General features: G+C 37.5%; 1 protein-coding gene across 3 annotated transcripts in view; it reads right to left on the bottom strand.

Moving 5' to 3' along the window:
* The window catches only part of rbks (ribokinase), a 58432-nt gene that overhangs the window by 44094 nt on the left and 1207 nt on the right, over positions 1-13131 (bottom strand). For all 3 annotated transcript variants that reach the window (XR_014904929.1, XM_085342764.1, XM_085342763.1), the window contains exon 2: positions 7135-7196. Coding sequence is in view for 2 of the 3 variants with exons in the window: in XM_085342764.1 (XP_085198890.1) it covers positions 7135-7193 (59 nt within the window). In the remaining variant the exon portion in view is untranslated. The remainder of the gene's footprint in view (positions 1-7134; positions 7197-13131) is intronic.

Here is a 13131-nt window from a genome sequence, read left to right on the forward strand (position 1 = left end):
AAGTGTAGAAAGTTGCATCTAAACAAACCACAAGACTTGTGGAATAATGTCCTTTGGACATATGAGACTAAAATGGAGATGTTTGGCCATAAAGTCCAATGGCACATTTGCAAAAACAAATAGCACAGCTTATCAGCACAAACACCTCATACTATCTGTCAAGCACAGTGGTGGTGGGGTGATAATTTGGTGTTGTTTTGCAGCCACAGGACCTGGGTACCTTGCAGAAATTGAATCGACAGCAGCAAATCTATAACAGAACAGCTGAAAAAGAGAATCAAGTTGTTGCCATGGCCCAATTAAAAGTGCAAACCTCAATCCAACCAAAGTGCTGTGATGGGATTCTAAAGGAGCTGTGAATGGAAAAATACCCAGGCATCTTTTTAACTAAAGTAGCATTGAGAGGTGTTGGCCAAACGTCCCCCAAAATGATGTGAGAACAATAGTAAAGTCATACATAAAAAGATAACTTCAAGATATTGCTGTTCAAGGTGATTCTATAAGCTACTGAAATAAAAGATGCCGTACATTCATTTCCATATGACTGTATATAAAATACCCAAATTGATCACCATGATAAAATGATATCTAAAGCTAAAGGCATAAAACAACCAAAAATCCAATCTGCATGGTTTGTAGTTGTGTTTGTTCTCGTTCAGTCCGAGTGTCAGCTTTTTTTTTTGTTTTATTTTATGAAGCCATGTTATTGTACTATATTCAGTTTTTTAGGACATCTTCTTTAAATTCCTACTATCACGAAAGCAACAGAGTTATTGAATTACACATCTAAGTTTCTACTACATTTATTAAACAGTTTTTATTCATTTACTTCAAGTCATTCTATGTTTTTTAGTTATTTTATTGTATTCAGTTCTTTCAGCTTTAACTTGAGTATTTCCCTTTTTGCTTTACTTTTTGCTCATATTGTATTTTATAGTGCTACCCTATTTTTATTAAGGTTTTTCGTTGTTGTTGTTTTACTGTTTTGGCTGCAGAGAACAGGGATTTTCCAACTTTTGAGATTAAGTGTATCCTGTCATATCCATTGTCCAAGCATTTCACTACATATCGTACTGTGTATGACTGTGTACGTGACGAATAAAATTTGAATTTGAATTTGAATATCTTAGACAATGATCACCAAAACCTTTTGTCAGACCAATTTGGCAGTTAACTGACTGAATGAGTCATTTAAAAAACAAAAAAGATAACCCAACTTATTACAGTTGTATTCTGAATTTGGATTTTAATTCAGTTTTTGGTGCTGTTTTGGTTTTATTTTCTTTTTTTTATAATATAAATAGACGCTACTTACCCGGGCAAAAATGTAAGAAGTTCAGCATAAAATTTACAATACATGATTTACATGAGCCCTTGTAAAAACAATAAAGAAACCATATAATTTGTTTTGAAAGGACGAGACATGTGGTGTATTTTGGATTTAATCCATGAAAATGTTAGGATACTCAGGCTTCTGTCTCCTTAGAATAACTCCTCAAAAAAAGCTCCTTTCCTGCCGATAATTGTTTTTGGTGATATCATTTTTACAGAGTGGTGATTCAGTCTACTGTGAATCTCTTTTTTCCTTTACAACTGCAAAGTTTCTTACTTAGTTAGGCATTAGTGACTGCTCACAGGAAAAAGCACTGTTACATTTTTATCCATAAAGCAATGCTGGATAAGTTAGCAGTCTAACATGCTTTTTATTCCAGGTTATGATATATAAGGGAAAAGAGCATTTTTTTATTACTCACCTTGCACATGCAATATTTTTCATAAAAATCTAAGCTTGGATTTGAACCTTGGATTATGGTTACTTGTGTTGTTAAATTTAAAAGAATCATAATAAATGTATTGAAGAGGGCATATTGTGTATTTAAGAGTATCTCTTGTGGCAGGTTTTAGACCATCATGTTGTATATCTTGTATCTTATATTATATTTGTTACGCTTCTAATATGTTTTGAATTTGTATGGTTTCTACCTTGGCCACTTCACCCTTATGAAAGCAATTTGATCTAAATAGCCTAAAATGGAAGCTAAAATAAAAAATAATAACAATACCTCAGTGAGCTGTAGGGGGCACTGTATGGCTTTGACAATGGGTTCAAAACCTGAACCGCTCTGCACCTCTTCTCTGTGCGCTGCAGATTGCAGCCAATCAAACACAACCTTTTACTGCCTAACAACATGCACAGCCTGATGGATGCATTTGAAACTAAACAATGCAGAAATCTGCCTTACATTTGGGTGTTTATATGGCAGAAGCAAAAAGAAAAGGAGCGTGTGTGTGCGTGTGCGCCTCTGCTGTCTGTCAGTTAATTGTACTGCCAGCCAAACACTGGCTGTTCAAGACAACTGGATTTCTAACTTCAAAGTCATGCATATCACTTTGAAGGGCTGCAAATGTATTCCCCTATCCACATTCTGATCTCCATCCAAAAAAGCCCCACCACACACACACGCGCACACACACACACACACTCCCTGCCACCAAAAACAGGCCATTTCCCATTAGCTTATTAGAGCCTTAATTGACATCTCCTGCCCTTCAAAGCAGAAAGTCACTGCTTGAATTGCTAATGAGCAACCAAAAAGTGCCTTTCCTTTCCCAAAAAAACTCGCAGTAGGAGAAGGCATGTGTTTCTGATAAGTGTGGACAGTCAAGCGACAACTTTGTGCAAAGCTGCTATGAAACTTTTTCTGCAGCTCATATTTTGTTTGTTGTTTATTCAGAGCTTCAGTCGTTGGCATGCAGGTGACAGTCATGACAGTTATTGCTCCCCTCACCTGTCAGTCATATATGTTTTTCACATAAAAATATAAAAGACGCAGCATGACACAAACTGTTGCGCGATCTCCACACTTCATTGTGTCATTTGCTTGCAAAGGTTCTGGTAAAAGAGGATGACAAATTGTTTCAAACTAACCCATTGTGCTGCAGTTGATGACTAATGATTGTGGGAATGGATCCTACTTGGCTCAACAAATTTCACCACGTACGAGGATGATGCAACGCTGACATTTTAGCAAGCAGGAATTATACCAGATCATCTGCACAGTTTGACTTGAATTTACCATCAGATGGTCCCACCTTTTAGACCAGAAATTAAGTGGACATACTCTAATTTTCTTTATTTTTGGTCACATATGTATTATTACAGTGATGAATGTTCCTAATAAACATGAGCATACTGTATGTACATGTGAACCTAGGATTCAGAATGCTTTAAAAGCCTTCATTTGTTTGTAAAATGATGCCAATTAGAGGAAGGGATAAATAGCGATTTTGATTTGTGGAAACTCATAATTTGGTTGACCATCAAGTTTGTAATGCATAATTCAGGCTAATACATGCATCCATAATTTCTGTCTGCTTCTCTATGATCCAAGTTGTATGAAACTAAGTCATCATAAACATTATTAATCTATTTACTACACACATTTCAACCAATCTGTCATTTGTGTTTGCAGGTCTATACGACACAGCAGGATTTGGTCCTCTCCATGGAACTTCAGGGTTTAACCCAGAGTTTTCTCTGCTATGCAGGTGGTTCACATCGCCATGGTAACTTACACTGCAGACCTAACCTACTCAAGGGCAGATTGTGTTCGAGGTAAAAGACTGACAAGCATGTAATCACTGCCTACTGAATAATTCAGAACACTGCAAAATAGAGTCACTACTCCTGGAAGATCACCCGGACTTCAGTGAGTGCATATTAAGAGATTAAATCAAGTTTTTGTCCTTCAAAAAGAGCATCAGTAGGAAATATAGATTCACTTTAGCATTAACTTACACAATTGACATTTTTTCCAACTTTTCTTTTGTCGTCAAGTGCTCACACGTTCATAGAGCATTTTTATTTCCATACTTTTCTCCTTTCTCACACTCTCTCACGCGGCACACTCTGCTGCTTTGTCTGCAGCAGCTTTGTTGCTTTCAGTACAATATGTTTAATCTCGTCATATTTTTCAGCATTTTAGTTTCCTTTCTGTTGTAAAACCAGAGGCAGACCTGAGGTGGACCCTATGTTCACTTATTGAGGTGGTAAAATTTAGCTTTTTATGATCGCTTAACCTGATTGGTTCGAGTAAGTGAAGCCAGATAAGCAAAAGATATTCTGGGTATGCTGAACCTGCTTCACAGCACAGGGCCCAGTTAGATGCTCTCTTTTCTAGCTGATCTTATTGCTTCACCCCTACAGCATTTTTTACTGCAAACACAAATTAAAGAGAATGACTTTAAAACTCATCAGAATATATAATGATGAGACAAAGCATTCGTGTGAGACTCTTTGGATGTGCCAGGGAGTTTTTAATTTTGATAAAGCTGGAAAGATATTCATCAATTACGAATCATTGTAAAAGCACAAATGACACTTCTTGCCACACATTGTCTCATTTAAATTAGAGATGTTCCAACTGATTTTTCATGAAAACAGGCCGTCCTCTGTGCTGAAGAAAATGCAAGAGATGCTACAAGAATATTGCGTTTACACAATCTAGCGCCTCCATAAGACTTTATACATCACCGGTCTCTTGTTGGTTATTGTACATGACTTAGATTTGGAATATAAAGGCCTTTGAATTCTCTAAGGAAGCACCATACAATAAATAAGGATTATTTTGAACTGTGAATCATTCAAAGCTGGACTTGTAAAGTCCAAGATTTAAAAAAACATCTACTTACAAATAACAGTAACATAAAACGTGCGCTTTAATCATTTGTATATCTTAGACTAATAGATTCGCTTTTTATGTACCAACTGACAAGCTAAAAATCAAGAGCTAAACAAACTGAGGTATGATAACCATTGTTTACTGAACATTTGTTTTTATCTTGTTTATTTCCTTGTTTTTAATTTATTACTTTTACTGGTCTTTTCAAAAATTGTAGTTACAAAAATGCTGGGAAAGGGTAGGCGTACAAAACTAAAACATCAGCCTACAACTTTTTGCTCAATAATTTAAATTATTTCCATTTAATTCAGTTCTCTGCTGTCTATTTTTTTTTTTAAATTTTGATTCACTTAAAAAATGTGTTTTTAAAAATGCCATGAAAGCTGATGGCAGCATTCTTCAGTCCAATATGAACGTGTTTTGCAATCTAATAGACGGATTAGAACCTGGAGCCTGCCCTTTATTACTGCCTAATGGCCTGAAAGCCGTTGAGCCAAACACACGCACACTGCTGATGTTTCCTGTAACTCAGGGGGCTTTTAGGACAAATACTGAAAATGCAGCAGCATTGTCTAACTTTAGAACACTTCCTCTATTCCAGTGTAGGAAGACTTTGCAGACCATTTCAGGCTGATGGAAAACACCCCTAAGCCCTTATGCCATATTTTCCATCAGGCGTGCATGTCAAAATAAAATCCCTGGAGGAAAAGGCTGGCTGCAGTGGTTAATAATAATAAAGGGAAACAAGCAAAGACAATTGACTGTTTTCTGAGGTGCATCCTCTGAGTTACTGTTGCTAAGCCTGAGCTTTTACAGTTTACACTGATAATGGTGGCAGATTTACAGCTTCAAAACAAATTTATATAAACAGTTATATGCATTTAAATATGCACAATCTGTAGGAAACCTGGGTCTTGGTTTCCATTTGTTGATGGAGTAGCACTGACGTTTGAACAGGCTGCAGGCAGATTAACCGTGGAAAACAGGAATGCAATGGATGAAACACAATCTTGAAATCTTTGGCTATAATCTGATACAACTCAGTTTTTCAGACTTTGTCTGCAATCATAATCAGACTGCACTAAAAGACTTGCATGCAGAACAGGAAGTCTTGTTTTCAAAGTCTTTGTTTTGTCTTGGCTTTTTATATGAGACCATTGCTGTGACCCACCAATACTGGCTGTTGCCCTCAGAAGTTATTTACGTTATGCTGTCATGAAATCAGCTTGAAGTCTGCCCAGAAGGCAAATGTGAAGCTGATACACCGACATCTGCCCAAAGTCCACACTCATTATCTGATGACGAAATTTATGTCATCCAAAGCAGACTTATGGGCAAGAAAGCCAAAACTCACCTTAGCATATCATTCTGAAGTCTGAAGTGCTTCACTCTTCACAATGATATTACCTTTCCATCTGTTTACCTGATTATTTGACCTGTTGCCCTTGTTTAATATGAACATATAAATTAGGTTGACAGCACCCACTTGACTGACTCAGAACAATGGGAAAGTCCAATAAACTGAAGATTTAAGAAAGTAAGTTGTAGATTTACACAAGTTGGGAATGTCTCTTGTAGCTGTTTCTATTCAACCGCAGATTTCAAGGTCATCAGTTCAACCAAGTTTCATAAGTACAAGTTACAGATGTGTCACCACTTTGCCAAAGTCTAGAACAAGACCCAAATTGTTACATTTAGGTGAGAGGAAATTGGTTAGGATGTTCAGGAACAACCCAGAAACCACCACAGCTTAAGCCTGCCATGAACTGGAAACTGCTGAAACACCAGCATTACTGTCCACAGTGAAACAAGTTGATTAAGCAGGCTAACATTAAGCTTCTGGAATGGTCTTCCTAAAGCCATATATATTTATTGATTGTGTACTGTGCCTAAATGCTGGATCCATGCCAGGAAACCAACCAATTTGCATGATCAGTTCTGCCAAGAAGAGTGGTCAGATATCCAGCCAGAATTAAACCAGAAGCTTGTTGATAGCTATCAAAAAATAAATTATATTCTAACCATGTGAGCCTGTATATATATTTTTATACTTGGTTTTTTTTCAGGCATTAAAGGGTATGCTCCTTATTAATTCCACCCTGGAAAAGTTCAAAGAAATCATCAAAAGACCAAAATTACAATGACGTTCATCCATGAGATGCACTTACATAAACCTCTGACCACAATTCTAACTAATAAGCAAAGCCACATCGGGACTTGACACAAATTTGACAAAGTCTGCTGAACATTTTTGAAATTAGTTTCCTAACATGGTAATGTGCTGTTTCCTGTTGGGTCCACCTGAGGAAGCAGAGGCGTTTCCTGCACCCAGATTTAGCCTTCTCATAAAATTTTAAGATGATTTATAATCACTGTCAGTGGAACAACTTGTTTCACATGCTATCATCGATTTACCAGATTTAAAGTTAAATAATGGACTAAATCTACTTACCTCACCAAGTCAGTCATACAGGAGCCAACCACCACAATATCAAAGCCCTTCTCAGTCATGATCTGATGATTAAAAGCCACACAAACACATACGGTTGTATTATTACAACAGGAACAATTGCCCTTTCTCAATTTAAATTAACTGTTCAATGAATTTCACAACATTCAAAAAACAGACAGAAGGACTTTAGCCGCAGCTTGATGGGGGCATTTCAGGCAAAATATGTAAACTAGTTTCTCAACAGCCTCCAAACAAAAATCACTTGATTTTATTTATCTCTCACATTAGCATGAGCTTGAGTGAAACAAGGAAGAAGGTAAAAATAGAGCATTCATGGCTGGCTGAGTTGGACAAATTCCAGTCTTACTGGGGGTGGGGTGGCGACAGTTTCAATGCTACACCATGTGAATGCACCGCAGCACAGCAAAGTCTTTAATTAATTCAATCCTCTGCTTGTATCGGAGCTAATGCTAGTGTGTTAATCTCTTCAAATCTCTTCCTAGGCAGTGGAAGACTTGGAAAGCTTGGCCGCTGGCTGTAGGATGGCTCAATTCTCTCTCCCACATCTTGCAGAATAGTGTCTTCTCTCTGCAGGCATCAAGAACTTCACTACAGTGAAGAACTGCATTGTCTGACCACTTGAATTAGCAGGGAACCCCTTTCAAAATTCTCACTTACTAGTTAAACTTGAGCTGAGCTATGATGCTCAGCAGACCAATGTGAGAAACTTCATTTATATTAAGCGTTTGCTATAAAAAGGTGTTGCAAAATGTGTTAAAAAAAAAAAAGCACATTAAGGAAAGGGCATGTTAAACACTACAAACAGTGTAATTAAAGTCGCATGCACAATGTGATACAATTTTAGACCTGCAGTTTTTAAATTTTTTTTATGAGTGATACTTTAGCGTGTAGCCAGCATGTGATTGAGGTTCACACATATTAAACACTTTTTTTAAAATAATATGATGCATGCTGTTTTAAGCGCAGACTGTGTTTGAAAGAAGGATGCAGATTGTTATTTTTCTGGAAGCAGTGTTAGCATTTTTGCAGCCACCATGTTGGTTTATTGCATCTTGGAATGACAATATGTGGACAAGAAGGTGGGATACAAAGCAATATGCTGATGCTTGCTAGCTTGGTTTACAAACTGCATCTACAGATGCAGACAAATGCTAATTTGTCGAATGGTCAAATGCTAATAAGTAACATCCAAATAAAATCCTAGAACTTCATTTACCAAAACAAGAGAATAGACCAGGGGTCAGCAACATTTAACACCCAAAGAGCCATTTGGACCCGGTTTCCACGCAAAAGAAAACACTGGGAGCCGCAAATACATTTTGACATCTAAAATGAAGATAACACTGTATATATTGTTTTTTTACCTTATGCTTTGTGTGAACAACTAAAGTGTGTTGCTTATGAAATCCATGAAATGTTACAGAGAAAATTATTTATGTAATTAACACATTTTGAACTCTTAAAGAAATATAAGAAAAGGAAAGACACCCAGCTGAACTAAAATGATCCATGTAGCAAACAAAAACTGTTGTGAGCCGCCACCCTTATATCGCCTTTGGGCTTTTGGAGCCTTGACCTGACTTTTAAAAAATAATTGGAAAAAAAGCACTATGCTGCAAAAAAATGAAAAATATATATTTGCAAAATTCTGCCTAAATATGTATTTTACCTGGTTAATGTGTGTAGCGGGGCGTGGTCTGCAGCGCCGCTGCAGGGGAGGCGGACGCACCTGAGCGACACCCGCAATCACGCCTCGCCACCTTAACGTCTGTGCTATCTATGCTGTTGTGTTGTCGGGCTGTGAGCTGAAAAGCTACAGCCGGCTGTATGCCTGCAGCAACCGTGTGTGAAAAGTGGTCAATAAAGAGATGCTGAAAAGCGTGTTGATAGAAACATCATCGGTTCTACCGTGATATCTTTATAATGGGACTTCTGCTCCTGAACCTCTGCGCACAGCGTCTGCAAATCGGGGCTGTACGAAGTCACTTACATCTTTACCCAGGACTGTACGCTGTCATCTGTGAGGCGTGAGCGGTGTTTGTTTTTAACATAGTTCACGGTGGTGACATAATGTGGATCCGAAGGTCCATAATTGGCCTACCTGAGGCTGAAAGTCTTGATATATGCACGGCGTTTCGGCGGGTACACCGGCTTCCGCGAGTGTGACGCTTATTTAGAGCGATGAAAAAATAATAGAATATAATTTTATTTTTATATTTCAATATCACAATAATCTTCCAATTTAGAACTACAAGTTAAAAAATAACTAACATAAATAAAATACACTTCAGCTAAATACTTCTAATTTATTTTCCCAAACCACACGGAGCCGCACTATAAGGACTAAAGAGCAACATGCGGCTCCGGAGCCGCATGTTGCCGACCCCTGGAATAGACCATCTGCTGGTAAAAATAGCCACACAATAAATCATGTTACTGTAATTATTTTTCAGATAATTATAAATAAAATACTCAAAAAGGCACCAGCAGTCCCAAGCATGGTCTAGAGATCCCTAACTGTTCGTGACAATTAGCTAAGGTGAAAACCTAGAAGACAGTTAGGTCTCAGTCACACAGGTCTTGAGGCTAATCAGCAACAATCTGGCAAAAATGGGACACAGGGGAAAAATGCACGTTCCAGTTACTGGAGTTTGCTGGTAGTCACTAGTTTGAAATTGGTTGGAAAGAGGTAAAAAGTGTAGATTCAAAAACATCTTTGATTGCTTTGGTCACTATGAGGTTGCACAACAGACACCGACATGCCTGCAAACTCTTGTAAAATACTTGCCAAGTGGTAGTGGAACTGTGGAAAGTATAACACAGAATGGTCAGTATTCACCTTCAAAATAAAACCTGCACATTTTGTACACTTCAGAGAGTAAATGGCAATATTTGCAGAAAGGTCTGCACCTTGCATGCAAACTATGGGTGACCTAGACAATCTGCTAACAACCAAAGCAATCACAACAAGTGCTCCTCTTTTGTAACCGATGTCATTTGGCATATGCCAACAACCTCCAGGGACCACTAGGCAAACAGTTGAGTAATACACATTTTCTCTAGAAACTGGTGGTTGCTGACTGGTCTAGGCCTGTGTGACTGGGGCCTTAGCAGATACAGCCACCTCTCAGTGACAGCACCCTCAATTTTAAGCTTTACCAAAATCTGAGCAGTTGAGTTATAAAAAAAATCACTCTACGTACAGCTGCCATGAAGAAGGAAATTAGCTATAGAGATAACGACTGCTTTTTGTAGTAGGCTATAAATTTGTTATTTCTCTTTTAAAATTGCATATGTGAGTCTATAGAGATTAACTAAGTTTTAAAATCAGCTTCCAGTAACCATTAGAAGAAACTTCAGCTTTTGGTGTTTCTGTGTTGGCTTCAGTTTTCAGCTATGGAGGACGATGCTTTGTGTTTTGCGGGTAATATTCCATTTTTTTGCTAGTAAATAGTTTAGAAATCCAAGCTAATATAAGAGATAAAACTGAAAGTTCTGTCTGTTTTGCTATATTATTAACACACTACATGAACCTATAGATGATTAAAGGTATAATATTGCACTCTTGTCTTGTAACTGTGTGTCAGGTTGCATAAAATGATACAAAGTCTGCACTTTGTTAACTCTGGTTTTAGACTGAACTGCAAACAAAATCCCAAAGAAAAAACTTTTGGATCAACTGTAAAAACCCTTGTGAGCCTGCATTCTTCCCAGTGTCTGGCTTAACTGGAAACTATTTTTATGGCAATGATATGACCATATCTGTATAACAAATGTTCAGATACGTTCAGATTATAGACACTTTTTCCAGCTCTACCCACACACAAACGCTAGCTGCATTTGTTTTATTTCAATTCCCGGTGTCATAACCTCCTAACCACTTAAGTTAGACCAACTTCAAGCTGAGAGTTGAACTAGTAAACAATTTCACCAGAGTACTTTGGCTCAACATATTTCTTGGGGGGGGGGGGGGCTGTTTTTTCTGGATGCTTTGAGACTGACTGTGAATCACTCCCAGGAAGGTGGAAATTCCCAGTGGTGAATCAGACAAAACTGCCCTCATACGGTCTCGCCCGGTGCACTGATATAATTTCTATGCCTTTGTGATCACCTTTCATTTTTATTTTGCAAGTTAGGGTTGTTCTGTTTGCACAAGAAATGACATATTTCAGGTCTTTCACATGTTCACTCCATGCTAAATACACTCTCAGAAACCAAAAACCTTTACTGCACTTTTAGTGTTACAACAGCTTGTCACTAAAGCTAAAATAAAGGGCTGTACCCTTGAAGAGAGGTACTTATTAGCCAACCTTGAACCTTAGTATTAATATTTGTAGATCTTTTTTGTTGAGGCTTCTATATAATATAATGACCTGCTAATCTGAATGCTTTTCTTCTTTTTTTTTTTATTTAGCTAGCAGTAGTTGGAACTTGGTTGGAGTCACTGTTGGAGCTTGATGGTAAATTAATAGTCATGCATGGATCAATGCAGATTTGGAAAGGGGCCAGGATGACCCACCATATGTGGTGTCATTTCTACTGCGGCAGGAGTGCTGGCATTGAATTTCCATTTTTATTTTAGTGCTGTTTGCAAAACAGACCATTTAAAGTTGCCCTGCTAAAAATCAGTAAGTGGAGGGCAAAAAAAAAATGCAGGAGCAGCGAGCTCCTATTGTGATAGGCTAGAAATTCCTCCAATCCATCCCCAGCAAATTACACCAGGTTATACAGTTTTGGTCAAAAGTTCATGGTTCATGAGCATGGATATCATGGTAACTTTATGAAGATCTCAGAAGTCTGTGAAGCTCTAAGAAGAAGAATTGTAAATTTACACGAGTTGGAAAGGTCTCTTGGAGCCAAAAATGAAGCCTTGAGGATTATCTTTAAATTATGCCAGAAGCTTGTTGATGGCTACCAAAAGCATTTGGTTGAGGTGCAACTTGCTAAAGCATATTTAACCAAATATTAGTGGGGGTGTATGTAGTGTATTTTTTACCATATCGTTCAAGCTCGAGATAAAGGTCAACTTCAAAGACAATAATCAACCAATATATCAAATGACTAATATTATCAGCCAATGGTAGCCTGTTACATATATAGAAGTATTGCAGTCGGCTTTGTTTAATAAGCAACAAAACAAACATTTTCTTTAAAAACTGTAATTCAGAGTAGGTCTGCTTGTTTGTTGCGGAGAACACGCACAATGGTGTTGTAAGTGGATTGTGAAATACACTGCTGGAAATGTATTAAAAAAGATTGACTGTGTTTGATTATACTTTGCACTGATCCAATATTTAAATTGCATATCAGTGACAATAAGATGGACTATGACTGATCCACTTAATTGAGTTCTATATTGTTCTGTGTTTAATTCACCATCTGATGGAAGCAGTGCACTGATAACTGGTGGGAAGACTAACATAGGATGGAGGAAGATGACAACAAAGCCTCAGCAGCTTGGAAGCATTGGACTCTACCTACATCAACATTTTTCATTTTGATATTTGCAAAAGCTTTTAGTTTAACCACAAACTGTGGTCAAGAGAGCAGAAATTACTAAAAACTTCCAAGAATATTTTCTTAGCTTACTCGCTGTCACTGTTGTTATCTTCTGTTGTTGTTTGGAAGCTTTTACTGCACTTACAGTAACACCGGTGACGTTTTGTTTCACTCCATTAATATATTTTCACATCGCACGTTTCTTGTCAGCCCAATGTGTGTGTAAGGAGCAGTCGAAGGAGGTGGACTCAGTGAAACTGTGAGACCAGGAAAGGATAAACTAGAGTACATTGAATATAAATGACAGCAGTCTGAAGAAATAGTTCTCACAATGAACTGATAGGAGACTAGATATGAATATTTTAATTATTTTTATCCTGCTGTAATGTATTATCTTTGGTACATTTCTTACATTTTATTTTATAAAGTTAGGAAATCAGTGTGTACTTGCATATAAAAAAAGGATAATTTCCAGCG

The sequence above is a fragment of the Diplotaxodon limnothrissa genome, linkage group LG19 (assembly GCF_057381915.1).
Source record: "Diplotaxodon limnothrissa isolate DT_005_m linkage group LG19, D_limnothrissa_male_GT1.1, whole genome shotgun sequence".
Taxonomy (NCBI): domain Eukaryota; kingdom Metazoa; phylum Chordata; class Actinopteri; order Cichliformes; family Cichlidae; genus Diplotaxodon; species Diplotaxodon limnothrissa.